We start from the raw sequence: 27,079 nt of genomic DNA, 5'->3' as shown, positions 1-27,079 counted from the left end.
GGAATCGGTTTGATAGTGAGATTAACTATTTATCGCAATTAAAAATACCTCGTCACATAGGAATCACCGCGGGTTGTCACGTCACTATCATGGGCTTCGCGGACGCCAGCGAAGTATGCTACGGAGCTGTAGTTTATGTGCGCGTGAGCTCTGATGCAGATTCACCCGGTGAAGTCTTTCTTATCGCATCCAAATCGCGCGTCGCGCCTTTAAAGAAAATATCTCTTGCGCGGCTTGAACTGTGCGCAGCGCTGCTCTTAACAAATCTTTTGTTATCGGTTCGCGATAGTATAGAGAATCGTTATCCTGTTAACTCAATTTACGCATTTTCAGACTCGACTGTCACTCTCACGTGGATACATTCTCCCGCGTACAAATTTCACACATTTGTTGCGAATAGAATTACTGAAATTAATTCGAAACTCAACGCAAAAATTTGGCATCATGTTAATGGAAATGAAAATCCTGCAGATGTAATATCGCGACCTGTAACTCCTAAAGCATTATTAAATCAATTAAATTGGTTTCACTCTCCTCAATGGACAGCTCAGCCAATCTCGCAATGGCCTATCGAGCCATTTCAAGTTTCATCTAACAGTGTTCGACTGGAAGAGAAAACTATCGCTCTTGTTTCAGAGACAAGCTCTCAATCGAACTCTCACCCTTTCGATCGATTAATTGATCGCATTTCCACGTACCCAAAATTATTACGCGCTACTGTGTACGTGTTACGCTTCGCAAAAATACTACGTTCAAACGGAGTGGTTACATCCTCTGATTTAGAACTCGCTGAACTCTATTTAGTACGCCATATACAGGCACTATTTTTTACTCAAGATATGCACGCAATTAAAAATAATAAACCCTCTAACAAATCGCTTCTCAAACTTAACCCTTTCATTGACTCTGATAATATACTTCGTGTCGGAGGTCGACTCACTCACTCTCAACTCAACTATGGACAAAAGCATCCAATCATTCTATCGCCTAAACATCGCTTCACTCAACTTTTAGTTGATTACTTTCATGTATGTAATTTACATACTGGTCCTTCACTTCTACTCAGTCTGCTTAGACAGAAATTTTGGATACTTTCCGCACGTAACTTAGTACGTCAAAGAGTGCATCAATGCAATATCTGTTTTCGTTTAAACCCTAAATCTACAAACCCTCTTATGGGCGACTTGCCATCATTTCGCGTTTCAGAAGCTAAAGCCTTTGTTTATACATCGGTCGATTATGCAGGTCCCTTCTTTATTACTCACATTCGCCGCAGAGGTGTTAAAAGCCAGAAGGCTTATATTTGTTTATTTTGCTGTCTTACAACTAAGGCTCTACACATAGAGTTAGTTTCAGACTTAAGCTCTGATCTATTTCTCGCCGCTTTTCGTCGATTCATTTGTAGAAGAGGCCCCGTTTCCATGATATATAGCGACGGAGGTACTAACTTCATTGGCGCTAAACGCAAGCTTGACGAAATTTACGCTCTTTTAGAATCTGACTCTCACAAAAATTATTTAAGTTCACATTTGGCTGAACAACGCATTAAGTTTCTTCATAGTCCACCATATGGTCCGCACTTTAACGGCATCACAGAGATAAATGTTCGTTATGTAAAAACGCATCTTTATAAAGTTATTGGTCTTCAAGTGTTAACATACGAAGAGTTCAACACTGTACTTGTACAAATAGAAGGCTTATTGAATAGTAGACCATTGTGTGTTCTTAGCTCTGACCCATCTGATATATCCGCTCTCACTCCCAATCACTTTCTCAATATAACTCCACTGAAATTCTTACCAGTAGAGGATGTCTCTGATATTTCTGACAATCGGTTAACGCGTTATCAGTTAGTCAATAAATTAGTGCAAAGCTTTTGGCGTCGCTGGAGTCAGGAGTATTTAACTTCTCTACAACGCCGTGAAAAGTGGAATACGGTGACCAAACCGATAGATGTGGGCTCTGTTGTTGTTATAAAAGATGACAATGCGCATCCTCTTTGTTGGCCATTGGGTGTGGTTGTGGAAGTATATCCCGGAAAGGACAAAATCATTCGCACCTTAAAAATTCGCACTGCAACCGGTACTTATGTTCGGCCTGTAGTTAGAGTTTGTCCTCTTCCTTTACAGTAACTCAAATAATGTTCTTAACTTTATTTTAACCTTAACTTTAATTTAACACAACTTTAACGCTAATTTAACTCGTTTAGTTCTCTCTAACGCATGTTTTTTTACGTTTTTAACTTTTTTTTTACAAACGCCACTCAATCTAGAGGAAGACCTCTAGGCCGGGGGAGTTGTACGCGCCAGCATTAAAACCTCATACATTTCAAACTCATGTCACACTATTCTATCACTCACTCTGACAGTCCTTTTTCCTATCCTCTCCCTCCCACCTTCAGTCTCGCTCTCGCATCGCAACGCGCCGCTTCGCCTACCTATCTGGGCGTTAATACTAAATAAGTATCCAAAATAAACCAATTCAAATAAACACAAATCGCGCGCTAAACTCATCTCAATAAAAATTCAAGTGTTTGTGAAAGTGAAAGAAGAACCAAGCTTGGACCGTCCTGTGGAGTCTGCTCAATCGAAGGTATCCCATCCCGTTCCTATCCCAATCTCCTACATTATCGTATCATTACTATTTTGTAAGATGTTTTTCTTTTGTTACCAAGCCGCTACAAAGCGAAAGGTCCTATGTTCCGACTGAAGGAAAACTTCTTTCAACACAAAAAAATGATACTGGCTGTTTAGAAAAAAGTTAGTTCGCGCGTCGTTCGCAAACCGCGAAGTGCATAAAAACTCTTTTATGAGAACTTTCATACTGGCATGGCCCCAAAAAGATTCGAAAATTTTAAAAAGAAATCGATCCTCATTTGTTTTCTTGTAAAATTTTCCGAGGAGGCGGTAAGTTTGTATTAATTTATTTACTGGTGGGAGTTAATTAAAAACAATAATCTGAATTACAAATATTGCTGACTTGTGATTATTATCACAAATACCAAGACATTTGCGAGCGGGAGAGAGGTCGAGCAAATGTGTCTTGAGCCCACGCGAAGATTTCTTACGATATCTCTTTGGCCTTTTCATTTATTTTTGTATTGCAAATACAGCATAACTATAACTATAACCTTAATTTTTTTCATACCATTTAATTACAGGGAAAGTTCTCAGAGTGATTCTACTCCCACTGAGGTGGGATTTTTTTCAAGTTTTAATTTTCCTCTTAACTAAAGTAGTAAGACACGGGTTTTAACGCGACGTTTATTAATGAGTTACATTATGATGATGATGAAGGATGTTTTTATGTCATTGCACACACAGACAAGACAGTGGTCACAAGCAGACTTAGTACTATTTTAGTTGAAATGGATCGCGAAAGTTTAAAATCTTAATTAGCAGCTTACTATTTTATTTATTTTACCAATGGTCCGTGACCCTCACTCGGCATGGGGCACACTGAAAACCAGCGCCGTGGCCTTCGTCACCGTGGGCCACGGCATATATGCTGAGTGGGGTCCCATTGCATTGGGCATCTTGTTAGTGAATGGGTGGCACTGCTCAGTTTACTCTTGTTTTTATTTTTTTCTTCTTCCATTATTATGTGCCACTGTCATGTCTATGTAATTGCCTGTATTTGTGTGATGTCCATTGTAATAAATGTATCTTTCTTTCTTAATTTTCCTCTTGTTCGCAGGCGGACTGGTCGGAGCAATTCGTCCTGAACGTCCACGGAGGGTCGGTCCTGCCGTGCACTGACGGCCAACGAGTGCTGTTCCAGTATCCTGAGTGTGTGCTAGAGGGCGCTGACAGGATCAGGGTTTTCGGGAGGGACGGCGAGCGGCTAAGATACGTCGCCGAGCAGAGGGTGAAGAGGTAACAACATAAATTGAAAAATTAAGTCTTAAATGTAAATCGTCGTTAACGAATAAATACCTCGTAAGTCTAATTTTTAACAAAATCACTTTTTATTGTATAGTGAGAAAACCTCTCAATGGACATTTCGAGTGTACCTATATTCAAATGGGATGATTGTAGTGCTATCGCGTTCAATTAAATCCTCGTAAAAATATTCAGGAGACGGTTTTTTGTCTTTCCTGAAAAATTTTGTATTCGGTACTCCCGAGGTTTTTACTCGTTAATAACGAAATGTGTATCAAATTTTCTTGCTTTTTTGTGCAGTAATTTCCCTATTAGCCTTTATGTACGTCATACTACATCAAAAACCTTACTTTAATCGTAACTATAACCGGTGTTTTTTGGATCGAGTTTGACTGATTTCTAACGTTTGTTAAAGTTAAAGTAAGATAATGCAACGCAGCCTTAGACATGCTAATTTTAATTCATACTATATGTATGTAGCAATCAAAGCATCATTTGTTTAATTTTCTGGTTAGCTGGAAGAGAATGCCACATGGCATTAAGCTCGCCTGTTGTACCACTGTATTTTTATGTGTGCAATAAAGATTTAAAAAAAAAAAAAAGCAAATAACTCTGTGGGTAAATTCGTTGTCCAAAACGATTGTGTTTAATTATATAGTAGGTAGGTAAATTTACTACAGAGGGCACTTTTGACCTTACGGCCCAGACATAGCCAAACTCAATTTAGAAAAGTTAGTTTCCTAATTTGACCTAACCGGAAATTGAACTTGGACCCCTAGCGCTCAAGGGTATTGACGGCCCCGCTGCGCACACATTGTTAAAGTAAATACAGGGATTATAAATTGTTCATTCAGTAGTAAACGTGTTTCATTTTACAAATAAAATGTATGTCCATTAAAAGCTTCCATTAGTAATTTTAGAGGCTTGTAATTAATTTTATTGTTCTGAATACGCTCTACAATCTATTTTCTATATTAAATTTGTGTAAAATGTAAAATTTAGCGACCAGCCCAGGTTTCGTAGTCAGTGCAATGTACCATTTAAACGGCAAAACCTTTACCTACAGCACTCTATCGTCTCTATCTATGTATGAAAATTTCAAATAATTTACGTAGTTTAAAAATATTAAGCGCAAGGATAGAATCTGTTTACCTCTACCATTTAGAAAATATAAAACTGTTTGGTTTGCAATGTATTTCATGTCTATTTACGTTCAAACACCAAGCCAATACGGATTTATGATTGTGATTAATCACTACCCCGGATATAGTCTGATCTAATAGATTGCCGTATTTACCTGTACAACTCCGACCGCAGACAATCAGGCCGATCAAACGCGGCCGCTAATTTGGCTCGGTCGGGAATCGACCGCGGGTATCTGCACATTGCCACTTAATTGACATCCATCGCGATTCCGTGGTGCAATCAATGGACTATTTTACTATTTAGCTTTACATTGGCTTTCAAAATAAGACACGGATGGTATAACAACATTACAAGACTATGTCAATGTGTACATTGAACGTTTGCTTGATGTGCAACCACTCATACATGAATGTAACTAAGTAACTAATAGCTAGACTTGATACACGATAGTGTAGGAACTGCTCTACACTGTTAACTACAGTTATGTTGAATTGAAACCCATCAGCAACTATGAAACTTTAAACTCATAGGCGTCTTATCGTTCGTTTGTTTCAGCCGAAAGACTGAAACGAACTTTGTCCACTGCTGGACAAAGGCCTCCCCCAAGGATTTCCACTAAGACCGGTCCTGCGCCGCTCGCATCCAGGCACCTCCAGCGACCCTCACCAGATCGTCGGTCCACCTAGTGGGAGGCCTGCCCACGCTAGGTCTTCCGGCTCGTGGTCGTCACTCAAGAACTGATTGAATCAAGAACACTGCCACTTGATTTTAGCGATTCTGCGGGCTATGTCAGTCACTCTGGTTCTCCTACGGATCTCCTCATTTCTGATTCGATCACGCAGTGACTAGACAGTAAATAATTTGATTACAATGTTTTTTGAATACCACCTAAAATAATAATAATATTTGAAATGGTAAATTTGATCAAATAAACATCCTGTTCATAAGTACAGCTCACTAATTTGTTAATTCATTTGGTTTCGAAGCCGGTATGCGTATCGTTACACTTTACATTAGCTCATTGTTTATGTAATTAACAACCCGGCAGATACGGCCATTAACATAATGAGTATTTGTTCTGATTATAATTGCAGATTTAATGAAATGTTCAATGTTACCGTTGTTAATAATTGTCGATTGAGTTTTATTAATAACCTGATGTTCTGTTCGGTATGACACATTAATTTATTATTTATTGTACGTACTTGTATCGTTTAAATTGTACACATTGCCTGTCAGATAATAATCTAACGAGCAGATGATATTATCTACATTGCTAAATTAGATACAAATATAGAAGTACCTTACCTATCCTACCCACTTTGAGACAAAATATGTTAAGGAGGAACTAAGTCACTTCTGTCAAAAATAATTTTCAATATGAAATAGAAGCTATGTTTATCGGAGGTAATTTTGTACTCTTGTTTACCAGGTAAATAGGCAAACTCATAATAATAAACCCAATTTTCATTTGATACATAACTAAAATAGTTAAAACAAAAAAATATATCACATCTCGCCTCCCCTCCATTTTGGTGGAAAATGGGCCCAGCTCCGTTGCATCCGTTTTTAGAAACTAAAACATTGTATTTGTTGACAGAGGGCAGCACACAGCCTCCTTCGACTGCAGACTGTTCACGGAGCGCTACCCCGAGTACTGCTTCGTGTACGTGTCGCAGGCTGTGACCGGCGCCGTGACTGACGTCAGAATGGACTGCCTGCCCACTTCGCCTCTATCAGGTAAGCTTAACTGCTAGTTTTACTGGTCATTTGACAGTCTTTTTGACTTAAAAGACTTGTAACTATTATCTGCCTTTGATGGATATTAAAGCCAAGATCCAAGATAGTCTTTTCATCAGCCCAATAATTATTTACAAGTTTTACTTTTACTGAGTGAGGATCTATTATGGCAGGCATTCGGATTGCAGTAACTTATTCTTTATCTGGTGCACCTGTATCTTATTTCTTATTTCTTCCCATTATAATACATTATGGCTCTCCATCAAAAATGATACAATCTCTTAAAGGTTTGACGATTCATAAACAGGAATCATCTAACTAACCTTTGACAATGTGCCTAGATAGTTCTTTGGTGATACCTATGCAGGCAGGCCTCCGACTAGGTGGACCGACGATCTGATGAGGATCGCGGGTGGTGCCTGGATACGAGCGGCGCAGGACCGGTGTTTGTGGAAATCGGGAGGCCTTTGTCCAGCAGTGGCTGAAACGAACGAACGAACCTATGCAGTAGACGTACTCTGGCTGAAACAAACATACAAATAATCCAGCATAGATGTTGACCAATCTGGTTATTCCAGAGGGCGGCGCGGGCGGCTGGAGCGAGTGGTCGGCGTGGTCGCCGTGTCCCGCGCCCACGCACTGCTCGACGCGCACGCGCAGCCGCCACCGCTTCTGCGACTCGCCGCCGCCAGCATACGGCGCTAAGCAGTGCGACGTGAGTACTAAAATACTTAATATTGATCCCCGTAGGCCTGAGGTGCTGCCTAATTCAAGCCCTACTTACAGGTGTTAATAAATTATAAACTGTGGCTGGTTATAATGTTGCAAGATACAGCTAAGAGCCCGACAAGTACTGCGCGCGTGATTGTTGTAATGAGTGAGTTACGACGGCCTCAGTTGTCACTAACTACTCATATCTAAGCAAGTTATTGCCGATCATACAAACTTCGTATGAATTTCTTTCTTTTTGAGATTAAAATGTTAATTTTTTGTTTCTTCTGAGTACTATATGCCCGATCAGTCTTGCGTATTTGGACATTGATTTGGACTGACAATTCATGCTTTCTGCGAGGTAGCTAGTTTATTCGATATTAACTTAAATGTTTAATGTTTTGTGCTCTGTATTAAAATATTAAATCTGTGTGTGTGAGTATGTATGCCTCAACTTTCGTTGAGCGACCTACATTAATATGAAAATAAAGGAAGTTGTATTATGTCGAAGGTCGTATATTGCACTTGTCAAGAGTGATAAACACTTTCATTGTTGTTGTTTGTGGGTGTTGCTTAGAAACATTGCCTAGCAACCTTTGTTTTGTCAATGCGAAATTTGCGCCAGCTGTCACAACAATACAAGTTTCACGTAATCGCTTATTTTTAAAACACTTACAAATAAGTCGAAAAACAATTTAAAATGGCACCAAAGAAAGATAAGAAGAAAGAAGAGGAAGGAGCACAAAAAGGCGGTGGCGGCGGAACATTCACAGAAGTTGAGAGGACATTTTTGGAACTCCAGGTAGCGGAATGTAATCGAAAAATTGCTCGGCTTCGATTAGCTGTAGACGAATACGAGCAGCGAAATGAAGAACTACAAAAGGCATATGATAAACTGGACGAGGACAGAGCCGACATTATTGCCTACTTGAAGAAAACACTAAATGTTAAGAATGAGGAGAACAATGAGCTCAAGGATAAAGTGAAAGGTCTTGAAGAGACACGGGAAATAGAGACAGCTCAGTTCAAAGAAACAGTCAATGAGCTGGAAAGAAATTTCACCATCATGAAAGACCAACTTACATCTGAAAATAAGTTGTTAGCCGGAAAACTTAACACTTTAGAAGAGTTTAGAGCTATAAGAGATGACTTGATGAGGAAATTCGAGAAGCAAGAACAAGATTTTAAAGATCAAGAAATGAAATACAAAAGGATAATTTACGATGCAGAGAAAAAGTTTGTGATCGGTAAAGATAAACTGAAAAAAGAAATGGAAGGACACCTGTTGCAACTTGCTCAAGACTTTCAAGATGCTACTGAGTTGAGAATAGCAGCATCAACACACAGGGTTATTAGAGAAAATATTGCGATTAATAATGAGTTAGATAGCATTTTGTCAACACAAGCAAAGTTAGCCGAACAAAATGAGAGATACAAAGAAAACGAAAGGGCCGCTCGTATTGCTATGGAACTAGCTGAAGAAGAGAGAGATAAAGCTATAAATAAGAATGTTGTTCAACTAAAGGTCATCGACCAATTAACAACAGCATTTCAGGAAATTAAAAAAGAACGAGCACAGTTTGAAAAACGGAACTATGATTTGGAAACACTCCAAGCAAAAATACAACGTCTCACAAAAGAAAACGATAACCTTTCATTACAAGTTCGTATTTTAGAACAAAATCTTCATGCTAAGTTATGCGAACAGAACAAATCTGTGGTTGAATCCTCTAAGATAGCTAATGAGTGTATCAAGTTGAAGAAGATATTGAAAGAAGCGGGTATAGCTATACAAGCCGCCTTGAAGCTGGACCAATGGGCTACAACCGATCCAACCAGAGAGATAATGGACAGACAAATTCTTTTGTCACGCTTGCTTGATATAATAACACAGTATCGTGAAGTTCAACGCACAGAATCTATCGAGACTCTGGCATCCCTTGGAAAAGTCTACGAGGAAGGAGACCTTGGTTTTATACCAAAACCTGTGCCAAAGAAATCGGCCGTTTCTGCTGCTTTATCTCACGGATCTCGAGAGTCTATCAAAGCTGAGAAACGTAGCACATCATCTATTTCTGTAACGTCTTCTTCACTCGGCAGCATAAAGACAATACCAAGCTTGAAGCTAGTCCCGCCCACTTCTCAGCCAGATCTTACGGCCAAAGACAGTTTGCCATCGTTTGTGACTTCAACTAAGTCCAGTGAGAGTGAGAGCGCAGCAGAACCAGAGGAAGAAGAAGCAACGGATGACATGGAAAAGAAACTAGCGCAGAGCAAGCTCGAGATTCAGAGGTCAATAATGAAAGACTTGGCGTATTCACAAATGGCGCTGCAGTCTCAGGCTAAGTTCAGCGAGCAGCGGATGTCCAAGTCCGTCGTCATAATAGAAGGCGAGGAGCCAGTGGAAGGCGAGGATGGAGAGAAAGTGGAAGGGGAACACGTGGAAGGCGAGGAGAAGCCAGAAGGAGAGCCGCCTGTCGAAGGAGAGGAGAAGAAAGAAGCAGAAGCACCTGCTGAGGAGCCTAAAGAAGAGGGCGGTGATTAGTTTATTTGAGTAATTTTAGAGCTCTTATACAAAAAGTATCGTATTTTTCTAATATTGTAATATTCTTATGTATGTCATTGTACTTAAATAAATATTGTATTTTTTACAAAATGGTTTCTATTTAATATTATTATCATAATGCTTTCTTTAAAATAATCTTCTTCTTTTATTATGGCGTCGTCTTGGTATTGAGAACCATGATTTCGCCAATGTCACGTAAACAACCATTAAATGGGTTTCAATCTATAAAAACATAAAAATACCCCTGAATACATCGATCGATAAACACTTTACATATTCCACAATATATACATATCGTCAGTTGCAGGTTCACTTGGGGTAACTGACAAAATACGGTTTTTGAGTTAAATATACAGTTTTTCTTAGTTTTTTCTGCTCTTTCGAATGGTATACGTAAAAAAATTCTAGATTTAAAAAAATTACAATTACACGGACATTTTCAGGTGTAAACTTTTCAGATTTCCTTCACAATTTTGGTGTAACTGACATTGTAATAATTTTACCAGGTTGAATTGGTGTATCTGTAATAATGTAAAAATTTTGCTACAAAACTTTGCAATTACACTGATTTGCTAAGGTTTATAACATGAAATAAAATAGTAATTTAGAAAGTTTTAAGGCATATTACATTATTATTATACCAGCAGTATCAGTTAAAGAAGTTAAAGTTAGCTCAACAAAAAAAAATATTGAAATTAAGCAAACTATCCATCCAACTAGGCGTCACTGCGCGTTGCTAACATTAACCTGTTGTTACTCTGTTACTTTTACAGTTGTAGTACTCATGACCTTAATTCAACATTGCTATAAAGCGGTGGAAAATTAATTCCATTTTGTTTTCAGTTTAAGTTGCCCCGTAGAGCTAAATACGGTATTGGTAAGTCAAAGCTTAAAAAAATATTCAACTTACTTGGTTTCACAGTAATACTTTAGTTATTTCAATATTTCTGTCTTAAAAAAATTAAATACACATATTTTCTTGATTTTCGTGGCTTTTTTAACATTTTTTAATGAGTAAAATAAAAGTTACTTCTAATAAAATTTTAAAAAAAATAAAGAAAACGACAAAATGTTATTTTTTTCATGAATTCTCTTATTTTTTAATACTTTTACATAAATTATACAGCAACTAAGTAAACAAAACCCAGCAAATACATCAAATTATTAACTTTGGGCAGTACTTACACCAATTTGACCTATGTTTTTTCCAAAAGTTTGGTGTAAAATTAGTGTAACTGTCAAAAGTACAAAAATACATTGGTGTAACTGCAATTTATTTCCTTAACTAAGACATATTAGATTATTCTTTTTATTTAATCTAAAACCGCGTAGAATTCTTAGCATTTCTGTAAAAACAGATCCAAAAAAGGTTAAATAGGAAAAAAGTTATGTCCGATTTAAGACGAAAAAAAAACTTTAAACGGCTCTACTGAAAAACTGTATTTTGTCAGTTACCCCAAGTGAACCTACAACTGACGATATGTTACACATCCCCTTAAAGCTATCTATAGCTTGAAACTCACCAATTTTGTATACGGAATAAGTGCCATTGTTATAGACCCTTAGGTTGTTAAAAGCACTCGTCATTATTATCATAATAACAGACTGAAATAAATGGATTCTATCTGTCGAGATACATCGCAATGTTTGTAGTTTAGAGAGTCTCCTGCTAAGAATTAATACCACAAAAACTTCTCCTATCAGGGCGAAGCGGTCCAGCTAGAAGCGTGCGAGTGCACAGCGCCGCCCTGGCCCGGGGACAGCTCAGCTGTGGTGGCTGAAGTGGGCGCCAAGTGCCGCTGCGGCTGCGTGTTGCACCTGGCGCCCGCCGCGCGCCTGTTGGCGGGCTCGGCGCGCGCTTGCTCTGGCCGCTCCTTCTGGCTCATGCAGGTAGGACACCAGGGTAACGTGTGACGTCACAGCGCCGCCTGGCCTGGGGACAGCTCGGCTGTGGTGGCTGAAGTTGGCGCCAAGTGCCGCTGCGGCTGCGTGTTGCACCTGGCGCCCGCCGCGCGCCTACTGGCGGGCTCGGCGCGCGCCTGCCCCGGCCGCTCCTTCTGGCTCATGCAGGTAGGACTCCAGGGCGCCGCGTGACGTCACAGCGCCGCCTGGCCCGGGACAGCTTAGCCGTGGTGGCTGAAGTGGGCGCCAAGTGTCGCTGCGGCTGCGTGTTGCACCTGGCGCCCGCAGCGCGCCTTTTGGCGGGCTCGGCGCGCGCTTGCTCTGGCCGCTCCTTCTGGCTCATGCAGGTAGGACACCAGGGCGCCGCGTGACGTCACAGCGCCGCCTGGCCCGGGACAGCTTAGCCGTGGTGGCGGAGGTGGGCGCCAAGTGTCGCTGCGGCTGCGTGTTGCACCTGGCGCGAGAGCTTCAAGTACCGTTCCAGATGGGTGTTACTACTTTTAGATCCGTGATGTCACTGTTAATGGGCTTGGCATGCGCCGGCTCATTTTGGCTGATGGGGGGGGGGTAAGTCATAGGGTACCAAGAGAATCAATATGAGGATACAAAACCACAGGAACATTACGTTCTGTACATTTGCAAACACTTTAGTTAGTAGATAGGTCGTGTGCGCCGTTTGCGAGCTTTCGTAGATAACGACCACTTCATGATGGATGAACTGATAACGCATTGCGTAGCAACAATCGCATCGATCTAATTGTAATTTTAAAATACTGTCTATTCTGTATTTACAGTCAATACGCGAATATACTGTGTTAAAATTTGATCTCCGCGAGGAAATCCAACTCACCAAACAACTTGTCAAAAATTAAAGTCTTGGTATTTATTCTAATTAAAATTCATTTATCCACTATAAATGCTCGTAACATCTGCATGAATTCAATCAGAGTTCGACATGATACCTAACAAATACAGCCCATGGCTCGAGAGATTGGTGTAAGCAATAAACTTTAAGCCTGTAATTTTTTTTATCGTAAACTCCTCTACTATATTTGTAGCAGACCTTTATAATGTAAGGACAAAAACTATTAGGTATGTTGATTGTGCGGTAATTAAATTAAACGTAAAAATTAACAACAAATTATGTTTCGCAAAAGGTCTAACTAGTCTTCATATCACAAAACCTACAAATTGCACCATCGATAACAAACTATTTGTGCTGAACTCGGCGCTCCAGGCGGTGCAGAACATAGAACATTTTGATACATTGGAAGTTGAAATTGATGTATGCTTCGCTACGATCACTTCTATCTTTACTTGCATAAACGACAAATGCTTTGTTCCTATAAATGTTTTGAACCGTCCAATGAAATGGGTTTATTTTTTACATTAGACACAGTCATGTAAGTGTCAATAATTATTTTTACAACGTTCTTGATTATTCTTTATGTCTGGATTTCGTAAACTTATTGAACAGGAAAATCTTGAAACGAAAGCTGACGCTGTAAAAACAGTAACAATCTTAACAAAAAGTAAAACAACTGAAAAAAAGTCTTTCATTTCTAACAAAAACGACTAATGAATCTAATTTACGAAAGTCTACTGTGGGCAGTTTTAGTAAAGCAATAGCAATTTCACTTACAATAAGAAATAATTCAAGGAAACTGACAAAGAAAACGTAATGAATTCCTGAAACTACTCTACTGCGGACGTAAATATTTATAGTCTCATCGGTAACAAGAATTTCCATCACAAGTAATTAAACGAAAAAGCTTTTCATGATTAATATTTAACTATAGTCCAAATTGAAACTAGATAGCGATATTTCAATTTCCAAAAGTTACGAGTAGCTTATTGTTTTCAGTTTTAAGAAGAAGTCTGTAGTCATTCCAGTAACTGATAAATTATAAACTTCTGTAAATATGTAGGATATTCTATACCTACCTAACCGATGCAACGTTGCCAAGTAATATTAGGTAAATATTCTCCTGTAAATGTTTTATGCCATTTTTAATTAAACTCTGGTTCAATCTAGGAGTTACATCAAATTATCGAAACTTGATTTGTGAACTATGAACCGAAAGTTTCTCCGTAAAATAACAACGTTTGCCGGAATTACGTAGTTATTAAGTGGGGTCGATCGAACAATTTCGAGCCCGATGAAATCGGCAAGTTTTAATGACTTGATGGCGATACAAATTCAATGCAGCCCCGTTTAGTCGCGAGCGCCGGTAACTTGTCACGTAGTTGTTTACGAGTTACGAGTTTGCGAAGTTAATATGGTTGTTCAGTACTACGGCTGACAACCCTAAATATGTTAACTAAACAACCAAATAGACGTGTAATATTATTATGTGGCGATAGAGAGTGTGTTGACTTGAGACAGTCTTCTGCTATAAATAGCAAAAACGTTAGGGACATTACAAGGAAATATTTCTGGGAAATGTAGGTATAAATAGGGAACATTTATTTAGGGACGATGACTTTTCCACTATTAGTCATTGCAAACAAACCAAACTGTTCACGCCCTCTTTATGTAGGTACTTGATAGAGATCTTAGATTGCAAATTGACTTAAACTTGAGATCGAGACAGCTCAATAGCTCAATAGTCAATAGACTATTGAATCGATTTTTATCATCTATGATCAACTCGCGGCTTTTCTCGCATTTTATTTAAAAGCAATCTTTGCAAAATACTTGGGCAATCCAAACTCTACTAAGTACTGGCGCAATTTTTTGCTATAATCGGGCTTTGAATTTCAGACAATGAAACGACTAACATAATGCTCAGTGACCATGCTAGTAAACTTGCCTCAGTAAACGAGCGCATTTTGCGCCCAGTGTGCCTACCATGAGATTACGTTAGGTGTGCTCGCTAGCGACTGCGTAAAAAAATGACATTTAAATGTATGACATATTGTGCAGCGCCCCTAGTGGCTACTTTCAAGAAATAAAATCTTCATAGAATTTTTTGACGTATTCGCTAGCGAGCTCACCTAACGTAAACTCATGGTAGGCACACAGAATTAGTTAAAAGTGCGTCAAAAGCCGGCGAACGTCAACGATGTAAGCCGCTGCCCCGGGCGGCGCGCGGCTCAGATTGCAAATGAAAATGTGATGGAGGCTTGGCTAACATTTTTGAATTAACATTGGATTAGTGTAATGAAAGTTATTACCTAGATCCAGTCTAATGTGCTTCGACTAAAAATGGTTCGAGTTACCTATTTAACATTTTGACGTCAGAAACGCCGGCACATTCCTTCGATATTTTCTTTTCAGTCATGAAAATAAGATTGTTTTTTCAACGGGACGGGGTTCTAGCTTTCTCGCAGTTAGCTCAAATAGAGCTTCCAGTTATGGCCTCATAAAAGACAAAAGCAAGTCAAGAGATCAAGAGAAAAGCTCTTAGGATTTTCAACGTGCAATAAAATAAAACATTCATAAATCTTTATAAAATTTTAGTTTATTTATGCAACTAGACTTCTATTACTAATACCATATACAAGTGAGTTAGCCAGTTCAAGCGTGCATGCCCTCCTCCAGAAATGGAATTTGTTACGACAAGGTCTCAAATGGCTCGCAAAGCCACTCCTGGCTAACTCGGTTAAGCGGAGCATTGCTTGGGGCAACGCACCGCACTAGACACTGGTGCCTAAACTTACAATATTTGCACAAAAATATCATTTTCTGAAAAAGATTCAAAGTGAAGCTTGCTTTGAGAAGAATTTGGAAAATATACAAATACTTAATTGGCATCAAAGTATATAAAATTTAATTCAATGGCCATAAGTTATTAGCATTCGGCATGAAAATTCCATTTCTACGAAACCTCATTATTTAGCTTATAAAATACATTGGCATTTGTTAGCCTTCATTTAGCCTTCGGGTAAAAGGACACCACACTGGTCAGCCTTCCCAAACTTTAGGGATCCAGGACGTCGTCAAACTTTTAATAAACCCCACACAATTATCATGAGGTTCTTTGTGTAAAGTTGCAAATACTTTTTCGTATTGTTCAGCGTGAAAAGTTCCCGTAAACAAAACGAAACCGCGAAATGTTGAATGAAAGTACGATAACTCAAAGGGTGCTTACTTATTCACAAGGAATCAATCATTCAGCACCTAATGTTTAAAAAGTTTATTGGTTCTATTCACCTAATAAAAGTTTTAATAGCCACTTTAATAATTAATTGAAAAAGTCTAGAAAGTTGGGTATTTCTAAGAAATCATTACGTGTTAACAAACAACCAAATTGGTTGTGAAGATTTTCGGATTCAACTGAACAATCTTTGGTTTTTGTTTGAGTTTTGTGTTCTATCGAGTTTCGAAAGAGATCGGATTACTTGGCTAAAGCACTTTGTAGACTTTTGGTTAGACCAGTACCAGCGTGGGTTTACGTCTCCCTTAAACGAAGTATATTCCCATGCGGTTTATTGTTCGATTACCATCGTAAGAGCCGGTCTGTCTCATCTGCGGCATTTTATGATAAGCTATTGTGTCAGTCTGTATTCAATACACATTAGGCGCCTGAAATTGCAGACGAAAGCCTTTTTTTTCATTTGTTAAAGACTGAAATATCAATGTAATATTCACCGCATCATTAGGTAAGTATCTAATGCCATTATTTCTGACCTAAATAAAGTGTACCATTTGGGAATTCCTTCGGTAAATATTTTCTGAATCGGAGCAGTATCTAACTCCAAAGATTTCCTCCAAACACGAGTACAGATTGGTGTCATTACAGTTCGCTGGAGACAGAAAATTAGCCTGTGAAAACTGTAGCAGACTTCGAAAACAAATTCGGGAACAGTTGAACGGGGAACAACCGTTAACATGGAAACTCGCAACATGTTTGCGACCGTTCCAAGTCGTTGTCAAGACGAGTATTCGAACGAACAAGTTATGAGCGTGCTCCGACGTTCAGAACACATCCGCGCCGTTGTCCGGGCCCGATTGTTTTCACTTACATTTCAATTAAAAGTTTCCTCCGATTCGGTTTTGTATCCATTGGGAATGTTTGCACAATGTTCTTGATATTTGTATTATACTAGCTGGTGCTTGCTACTTCGTCTGCGTAGAGTAATTGTATCGAGTAACTTCTGTTAGAGCATTATTAAAATTGGTTCAACGATAAAGTCATATTTTACGGAGTCAGCAGTTAATTTTACCTTTATAATTTCAGTAGATATTATGTAGAACACTTCCTGAGTGATTGATCTCCTCTGTTTGTCTTGTTAACACACACCGATTAATTAATTACTTAACTGTGCATGGCTAGCATCGCATTGTAATAATTTAAATAGAGATTTAAGTGGACGTCTTTCGCTGGACAACAAAGGGAAGGAAAAACTTAACACCTAAGTTTATTATAATCTAACTAGCTTTTGTCCACGGCTTCACCCGCGTGAAATTTAGTTTGTCACAGACCGTCATCTACACTAATATTATAAAGAGGAAAACTTTGTTTGTTTGTTTGGTTGTAATGATCCGGCTCAAAAACTACTGGACCGTTTTTAAAAATTCTTTCACCATTCGAAAGCTACATTATCCACGAGTAACATGGGCTAAATTTTATTTTGGAAAAACATAGGGTTCAGGGATCCACGCGCGCGAAGCTGCGGACGGAAAGCTAGTAAAATATAATAGCCTATATGTTATTCTGGGTAATAAACAATAATACTGTAAAGTTAAATCAAAATCCGTTCAGTAGTTTGTACGTGAAAGAGTAACAAACATGTTAACATCCAGACATCCATACAAACTTTCGCATTTGTAATATTAGTAGGATTACCTAAGATAGATATTATCCTACTAGGTATCCTACTAATATTATAAATGCGAAAGTTTGGATGTCTGGATGTCTGGATGTTTGTTACTCTTTCACGCAACAAAAACGGAAACTTTACAGTATTATTGTTCATAACCCAGAGTAACATAGGCTATAATTTATGACGATCTGTGACAAACGAAATTTCTTGCGGGTGAAGCCGCGGGAAAAAGCTAGGTATAAAATAAATAATTCTCAAACTGTTATTGTTGTTAACAGGCCGAGGAAGGGCTAGTGGTGCGCCTGCGCATGGAAGCAGTGCGTCTGCCGTGCGCGGGACAGGCGCTGCGCGCGCGCGACGGAGACTCGCTCGCGTCGCCGCTGCTCGCCTCGTGGGACGGGCCCGACAGCTCCGCCATGGTAATGTGATGCTTATACACAGGGCTTAGGGCTTTATTTGCGGCACTTAGCAGAGGATCACCACGTCAAACGTAACTCTTTGATAGCTATAGCCTGGTCTGTGAGCACGTAGAATTTTGTCCAATGACCCCAAGTTACCCATCCTTATCGCTCGCGCGTAATTATGTTGCTGTCGCGCTCGCACACTTACTGCGGGCGCCCGTCGCACAGTCGCGACAGCAATATAATTACGCACGAGCGATAAGGATGGGTATTATTATTTATTATTGGTTTTTGGGCCTTTACTTGCGCCAACTCGACCAGGTTTGATCTATTGTGGCAGCCCTTGTCTTTAGAGTTCACTGCTTAGTCCCGTTGAGTCTATATATAAGGATGGGTAACTTGGGGTCATTGGACAAAATTCTACGTGCTCACAGACTGGGCTTTAGATACGTGTTTACATTAGCAGAACTGCCCAATCTTGGTTGTGTTAAAATGTACTAAAGATAGTAGGTTTTTCCTACGTAAAATGGTACCCACTGGTAATAATAATTAGTCCAAGGCTGCAAGCCCTGTGAAACTATGTAGTAAGTGTGCAGGTGCTCAACAACTCGCGACGCGGCCTGAACCGCCTACTTGAGGTCCTCCCAAAAATGAAACGAACGAATACGAAATGAGGTGTTTATTCAACCTTGCAAAACTTAAGTACAAAATATTTCTCAAGACCTATATTGATCGGAAAAAAAACTTTAATATCGCGTGCTAAAGACGAACAGCGCCATCTAGTACAGTTGTATGAAACTACTAAGTTACTCAAACATATCGCCGGCCAAGGACATCGTGATGTCCTTCATAAATGTAACAATTTGTAAGTACTAAATACATTACGATATGAAATAATAAAGTTTTTAAAGTCTCTATTTAAACGTCCATAAGTAAACAAAATTCACTAATTTGGAAGATAACACACTTTGGTAATTGGTCTCTTAACAATTGAATTTTTACACTTCACTGATATCACTCTCACTAAATTATCTTCACCGGGGTAGATTTCTACTACTCTTCCTAGTGACCATTTGGAGGGTGGTAAACTATCGTCTCTCAATAAAACTAGATCTCCGGTCTTAAAATTCGGTTGTTTGGTCATCCATTTAGGTCGTTGTTGCAGCCGTGACAAATATTCACTCGACCATCTTTTCCAGAAATCCTGGAACATTCTTTGTGTTAGCTGCCATCTCGTTAGTCGATTAATATTTGAATCCAAATAGCTCTCCTCTGGAACGATAGTTGGAGATTCACCCAGAAGAAAGTGACCAGGGGTCAATGGCAACAAATCTGTAGGATCATCACTCATTGGAGATATTGGTCGAGAGTTTAAGCATGCCTCGATCTGTGAAGTGACTGTAGACATCTCCTCGTATGTTAGCGTAGTATTTCCAAGAACACGTTTTAGGTGGAATTTAATTGACTTCACCCCAGCCTCCCACAGGCCACCGAAGTGCGGAGCTGAAGGTGGTATGTGATGCCATGTAGTACCATCGTTAGCCAGGATGTTCTTCACTTCTGATTGCAAATTTTCGGTACTCTTGTCAAATAATTTTCTAAGTTCTTTATTTCCAGCTGTTAGATTCGTCCCATTATCGCTCCACATGTCTGAACATTTTCCTCGCCTAGCAACGAAGCGTTTGAAAGCTGCGACAAAATCTTGAGTATTTAAAGATGTGACAATTTCAATATGTATGGCCTTGGTCACCATACAAATAAAAATGGCTATATAACCTTTCTGTGTTTTGCAACCTCTACCCTTTGAAAGTCTCAAGTCAATTGGTCCTGTAAAATCGACCCCACTGTGCAAAAAAGGTTTACAGGGTGTAACACGAGCATCAGGTAAGGACCCCATCATCTGGGTTCTAGAGTTGACTCGGAATCTAGCCCATTTCATGCACTGGTGAACTACTTGTCGAACGAGGCTCTTAGCATGAACTATCCAGTATCGTCTGCGGACGTTACTCAAAACCATCGTTGGACCGCCATGTAAGGTACGTATGTGGTAATCGGTAAGTATTAATTTCGTAAATGCATGATTTCCAGGTAGGATTATTTGGTGTTTAGTACAATCAGGTAAGTTGCTTTGTTGTAATCTCCCCCCCACTCTTAGAATTCCCTTGTTGTCTAGAAATACGTTTAAGTTACGAAGTTTACTGTCCTTTCTAACATTTTTATTTGTAGATATTCTTTCAATTTCATCTTGAAACACTTCTTTTTGACATAATCCTATACATACTTCTCTGGCTTTATTTATTTCTATTCCTGTTAGATGTATTTCTCTTGGTTTTTCCTTGGTAAAGAATCGTAGTATGTATGCTGTTACTCGTAATAGTTTTGTTAAACTTGAATATCTCCGAAGTAAATCAAAGTCTTCATTTTCTGTTATTGTATTTTTGAAAACATTAATCCTTTCTTTTTTCTTTTCCAGGTCTGTTGTGTTCTCCTTTAATTGCTTGTATGTGAGTTCTTTTTTCAGAAGTTCTTCAGGTCCTGACCACCACAAGTCAGATTGCAAGAGTTGACTTGGGGGAGCTCCGCGAGAAGCCACATCAGCAGGATTTTGCGTCGACTCTACATAACTCCAACATGTCGCAGGTAGGACAGTTAATATTTCAGAGGTTCGGTTAGCAATGAATGTCTTCCATCTTGAAGGGTGGCATTGTAGCCACGCTAATACTATAGTCGAGTCTGTATAAGCATGGATGTCAGCAGGAGCTACATCAAGGCATTCAGCTGTTTCGTGTAGTAATTTTGTCAAAAGTACAGCACCACATAATTCGAGTCTTGGTATGGAGACGGTCTTGATTGGGGCGACTCGAGTTTTTGCTGTAATAAGGCGAACGTGTATGGTTCCATCAGCCTTGACGACTCGTAAATAAACGGCTGCTGCGTACGCACTCTGTGATGCGTCACTATAACCATGCAATTCTATCTGTAGATCGTTGTTGTTTGTGTTTAACCATCTATTTACGTATATATTTTTTGCTTGTTCCAGGTCATTGCAGAAGTTGAACCATTCTGTCTCTATATCTTTTGGAACATCTTCGTCCCATGTAACTCTAGCCAACCATAATTTTTGTATGATTATTTTAGCTACCACAACAACCGGAGCCAGCCATCCCATCGGGTCAAATAGTCGTGATATTTCACCAAGAATAAATCTTTTTGTGACATGATTCGTTGGAGGTCGTAAGTTTATGTCATACTGAAATTTGTCTGTATTTTTATTCCATCTGATTCCCAAAGTTTTTATAATAGTTTCTGATTTCAGTATGTACGCTTCATCTGTTTTGGAATCACCATTTTCTATTTGTTCCTCAAACTCTGATTTGTTACTTGCCCACTTTTGCAATTGAAATCCTCCAGCATTCATTAAATTTGTCATTTGGGAATAAATTTCAAAGGCGTCTTCTAAGTTGTCAGCTCCAGAAAGTAGATCGTCCATGTAAAAGTCTGTTTTTGCAATTTTAGAAGCTATGGGGAAATTCTGTTCTTCATCTGCTGCTAGTTGTTGAAGAGTTTTTGTAGCAAGATAAGGTGCGCAAGCTGTGCCAAATGTAACTCTGGTAAGTCGAAATTCCTTTAATTCACCGTTTACTCGCCATAAAATTTTCTGATAGTTAGCACTCTCATTGGTTACTTTAATTTGACGATACATTTTAACACAGTCTGATGTAAAGGCGATTTCAGGTTTACGCCATCTCATAACAATTTGTCTCAAATCTTGCTGTAGTTTAGGGCCAATTAACATGTTGTCATTGAGAGATTTTCCATTAGGACCCTTGCATGATGCATCAAATACTATTCTTAGTTTAGATGTTGTTTTCTCTGGTTTTAGCACAGCGTGATGAGGCATGTAAAATGAATTACATGTGTTCTCGTTCTCGTTATTGGTTATTTCTTCCATGTGGTTCAGTTGCATATACTCCATCAAAACTCTTGTGTATTCTGTCTTCAGTTCCTTGTCTTTGTCAAGTTTCTTCTCTAGGTATTCTAATCTTTTCTCTGCTATTTGTTTCGTGTTGCCATAGTCCAAATTCTTCTGTTTAAATGGAATCTCAACTATGTATCTTCCTTTACTGTCTCTGGTGTATGTTTCTTCAAAGATTGTCTCGCATTTTTGTTCTTCTTCAGTTAATTGTTTTTTGTTTTTGTATGTGTCTCCAGATTCAAGTTCCCAGAATTTTTGTAAAATGTCGTTATCTTCTTGATGTGTTGATATGTGCATGTTGATTACGTTATGTTTTGAGTCATTGGCATAAGTTAAGTTGATCTCTCCAGATAAAATCCACCCGAGTCTAGTATTCTGTGCTAATGGTGTATTATGAGACCCAGGTTTCACACCCTCCAATAATAATAATAATAATAAAGTTATTTATTCGCTCCAAAATTACAGTAAGTCTTAACCTATTTAGAGATTACAATTTAAGTGAACTATATTGGGTTAGGTTACGTCGGCAGCCGTACTAGTATAAACTGTGTCACAGCTGCCTGCGCCTTCCTCCCGAGGATCTGTATCATAATTCTTTTAACAGGAAAAGAACAAAACAATCTAATTAAATTAAATTAAAAAAGTAGGTTTAATGTTTGTTTACCACAATCAATCAAGTATGTGTGAGGTAAGTATATGTGTGTGCGTGCATGCAAAGGTTTGGTTTATGTAGGATATTGGAGAATTTTCTCCGTCTCATCGTAATTTAGATTTAATAACCAGTCACGTATTTTGTCTTTACATTCTTTCGATGTAAGGGGGTAAATATTATTTATTTTATTAGCAAAATTATAGAGAAATGAGCCAATCACATAGAAACTGCGCCCAGCTAAAAGTGTCCGGTGGGGCACGGGAGAGCATACTTTACTCTTGTTGCGCTTATTTAGAGGTGCGTACACGAGGCTCTTATGTTTCCGCAGAATGGTATTAACAATAAACAGTTGTCTCACAGTCAGAACTACACATTCTTGGTAAATGAGAGATGTACTATACCTAAGTGGTTTTCCTAACATGACTTTGAGAATTGAGCGCTGAGCGCGCTCTAGGGGAAGTAATGTACTGGTGGAGGAGCCACCCCACGCAACAATGCAGTATTGGAGTAAAGATTGCACAAGAGCATAGTATACACAAACCAATGTATCACGATCAGCAGAGTTCCTCAGTTTACGGAAAATGGGCATTAGTTTTCTGATACGAGATGTTAAATTTTGGATATGCAGTGACCAATTAAGATGGTTATCAACAACTAATCCCAAATATCTAATGCTATTCGCAGTTACTGTAGATGTTACTGTAGACTTCAGCTCCAAGAAGAAGATCTATTGAAGCTGGTGTGCCGTAATGTGGATCAGCTAGTTGTAAACCTTGTATGTGGTTCCATTGCATGTCAACTTGTCTTGACGGTAGAAGACGGGTCAATGACTTTAGCACATATGCCTTTACTGGGAGTTTGAATGTTCTGTCATATTCTGATTGTAGATTCAATGTTACTATGTGTTTAGTGTGCATCATGACATTATTTCCTAAGCCGCTGATTGTGCCGTTTATTGTACGTTTTTTAAGACCCAGATCTTGTGCAGCTTTCTCGGTGATGAATGATCCTTCAGACCCTTGATCGATAAGTGCTCGTAGTTGTAGTGTACGTCCGTTCTCGGCGGTCACCTTGACAAGTGCCGTGGCTAACAAGATGTTAGTTGTATGTTGGACTCCAGCTTCCATTGCGTAATGTGTTGCTATGTTTTCTCTCTCTTTTGTCTGTGTGTTTTGTGTCTCTTTGTATCCTTGGGTTGAATTGTCTTGTCGTTCGTTATTTTCAGGAGGTTTGTTGTTGTGATACTCAGTATGAATGAGCGTGTGATGGCGTTTTCCACAAATGCGACATCTTGACTTTTGTTTACATTGTTTCACTGCATGGTTAGGTATCATGCAATTGAAACAAAGGTTATTCTTCTCAATAAATGCTTTCTTGTCTTGAATGGACATTTGTATAAAGCCTTGACATTTGTAAACATAGTGGTCTTCGCCACAAAGTACACAACCCTCTTTAGGCGTATTGTAAAATACTCTTTTTTCTGTATTTATAGTCGTAGGTTTTGTATATGTACGTAAGTTTCCTTTTGTTGATTGAATTCTTTCCAGTGATCTAAATCTTGATTCTAAGTATTTTGAAAGATCTTCGAATGTTGGTAGTGTCTCGTTATCGTATTTGCTTATTTCTTGTTCCCAACCTTTTAAGGATTCATTATCTAACTTGCTTGTCAGTAGGTAAACTATCATTGGGTCCCAAGAACTTGTGTCTACTCCGATGCCTTTTAATCCGCTCAAACATTCCGTTGTTGTGTCTAATAAATTCTTGATAGGGATCGCATTTTCAGTTGTTATAATTTTAAGTGACATCAATCTTTGCAAATATGAATTTATTATGACTCTTTTGTTGCTGTATCTATCCTTCAGTTTTAACCAAGCTGAGTCATAATTGCCTTCAGTGACAGGTATGTGTTTAAGTAAAGTTGCGGCTTCTCCTTTTAAGTTTTGTTTCAGTAAATGTAGTTTGTTGACTTTACTAAGAGATTTGTTGTTATGTACAAGTGAAACAAACTGATCAGAAAATGGAATCCAGTTATAGTAACTTCCATCAAAGCTTGGAATCTGTATTGGAGGAAGTTTAATTTGTTGTGTTGAAATTTCTGAATCTTTGTTTTCAGTTCCATCGTTAGATTTAGTTGGACGTGGATATTCACACTGTTTTTTCAACATCGTTTCCTTTGTGCTCACATACTCATCTTCGACTTCGCTATATGTGTTGAAAATGGTGTCATCTTGCGATTCGTCACTATCCGTGTTTTCGATCAATTTAATCTGATTGTTTTGAAACTTTTCCCACAATTGATCAAGTAAGTTTATTTTCATCTCGATGTAATTCCATGATAAACGGTCTTTAGGTACTTTTTTAAAGTTAGTATGTGTTTTTTCTATTTGTATTTGTAAGCCTAGTTGTATTTTTTTTAATTGTTCATAGACACTATGTTCAGCACTTTTTTCCATTTTGCGTATTTAAAACTGTCTGTTAGATTCTAAGTTCAAGTTAATTTAATTTTTGTAAGGGAACTGAATATTTGTCCAAAATAACTAAATTCGGTATTTTATTTGCACTGGCAACACTGATAGTTTTAAGTTCACAGTTTTTAGTTCACTTCACTTTGACAGCTAACGTCACTTTAAATGCCACTTGAGTTTGACAGCTAACGTCACTTTAAATGTCACTTGAGTCTGACAGCTAACGTCACTTGAGTTTGACACCACTAAAACACTTTATAAATCACTCAGGTTTTTCTTACGCACCACTGTTGCACTACTGTACGTACACACACGACTTCTACTACGACTACCTATAGTACCTATCTATTTCGCGAACCGGCTCGGGAGGACCATGAACCGCCTACTTGAGGTGCTCCCAAAAATGAAACGAACGAATACGAAATGAGGTGTTTATTCAACCTTGCAAAACTTAAGTACAAAATATTTCTCAAGACCTATATTGATCGGAAAAAAAACTTTAATATCGCGTGCTAAAGACGAACAGCGCCATCTAGTACAGTTGTATGAAACTACTAAGTTACTCAAACACGGCCAGAGCTACGAGACTTGACCAGATCCATTTGGAACCCGCTTCCTTTTTCAGATTTTTCAACTTTGTTATTAAACCGTATGTGTATCAAAGAAGACCAGCTTTAATTTCCAAGTCACTGACTCAATGACACTCAAAAATAAACATGCTGCATGCTGATTGTGTGATAACGATACAGGTCGGAGACGTGGAGACCACGACGGACAGCGCAGGAGTGATGGAGATTGCTGGCGGGCGGCATATCCTCATAGAACTGCGCTCCGGGAACCGCTCCGAGCGCTGCGCCGGCGGCTTCCTGGCGCACGCTTCGCAAATAGGTAAGCTTTATTCATCTCCTCCTTGCAGCCTCTACAGGGTACAAGAGAACACTCTTCTCTTCGAGGAGTGTGAATGAGACAAAACAGAAAGCAACAAGGAAGAGCTATGACGAAGAAAGGAAGATCTATTTCAAGTTTTTTCTATTGGCAGAAGTAAAATTCATTTCACAATTTTGCAGTTCTGAATGTGGGTTAGTAAAGCCTGGTCCGTGAGCACGTAGAATTTTGTCCAATGACCCCAAGCTGCCCATCCTTATCGTTCGCGCGTAATTATATTGCTGTCGCGACTGTGCGACGGGCGCCCGCAGTGAGTGTGCGAGCGTAGTAGTTTCGCACGAAATTCGTTCCCACGAATGTGCGCACGAATCGACTCCTTCGAGAACTAGTAATCTCATACTACTAGTTCTCGAAGGAGTCGATTCGCACGCGATTTTAATACATCCGGGAAACGCCTACTAAGAAAATATTATTAATGAGAGGGGGACGTTTCGTACATATTCGTGCGAAACTACTACTAACCCCTGAAAGTGTGTCTTGTACCTTTTCCTCCTTTTCTTTTTACTAGGAGTTTAGATAAAGTAAACAACAATATTTAAATCCTTTTCTTGAAAAATCTTACCTTAGAGCCTATCAGAAACGCATCAGCAGCTTGGGCAGTCGTCAGCACCGGCACTTGGTGGCGGGGCGGCGGCGGGGCGCGGGGCGCGGCCGTCGCTCTGGCGGCGTTGGCGGCGCTGGCGGCTCTGTGCCTTGCGCTACACTCGGCGCATAGAACACGCGCCTACCAGCGAGCCGCCGACAAGGAGTCTCTGACTGACAGTGACGGTGAGCAACTCCTATTGTATTCTAGATCTAGAGTAATACCAGGCCTGTTAATCTCCGCGAGTTTACATCGAAAACAAAACACGCACGATGGCCCACCTACAGGATACTATTCGACAAGGCCTCACATACGAGCGAACATTGACTCACGCACGCGAAT

At 39.2% G+C, this 27,079-nt stretch overlaps 2 protein-coding genes across 2 annotated transcripts in view; both read left to right on the top strand.

Moving 5' to 3' along the window:
• Window positions 1-27,079, top strand: part of LOC135075943 (uncharacterized) — a 57,700-nt gene that overhangs the window by 16,332 nt on the left and 14,289 nt on the right. Inside the window, exons 4-10 of the mRNA XM_063970391.1 lie at window positions 3,697-3,875; window positions 6,628-6,767; window positions 7,346-7,482; window positions 11,749-11,882; window positions 11,967-12,114; window positions 17,994-18,134; window positions 21,157-21,214. Coding sequence (XP_063826461.1) covers window positions 3,697-3,875; window positions 6,628-6,767; window positions 7,346-7,482; window positions 11,749-11,882; window positions 11,967-12,114; window positions 17,994-18,134; window positions 21,157-21,214 — 937 coding nt within the window. The remainder of the gene's footprint in view (window positions 1-3,696; window positions 3,876-6,627; window positions 6,768-7,345; window positions 7,483-11,748; window positions 11,883-11,966; window positions 12,115-17,993; window positions 18,135-21,156; window positions 21,215-27,079) is intronic.
• Window positions 8,105-10,084, top strand: LOC135075922 (cilia- and flagella-associated protein 157). Its single transcript, XM_063970373.1, has one exon. It carries the CDS (start codon window positions 8,179-8,181, stop codon window positions 10,021-10,023), a length of 1,845 nt encoding a protein of 614 aa, XP_063826443.1. The 5' UTR covers window positions 8,105-8,178; the 3' UTR covers window positions 10,024-10,084.

Source organism: Ostrinia nubilalis, chromosome 11, assembly GCF_963855985.1.
Source record: "Ostrinia nubilalis chromosome 11, ilOstNubi1.1, whole genome shotgun sequence".
In the NCBI taxonomy this organism is placed as follows: Eukaryota; Metazoa; Arthropoda; class Insecta; order Lepidoptera; family Crambidae; genus Ostrinia; species Ostrinia nubilalis.
This window is presented reverse-complemented; position numbering and strand designations above follow the sequence as displayed.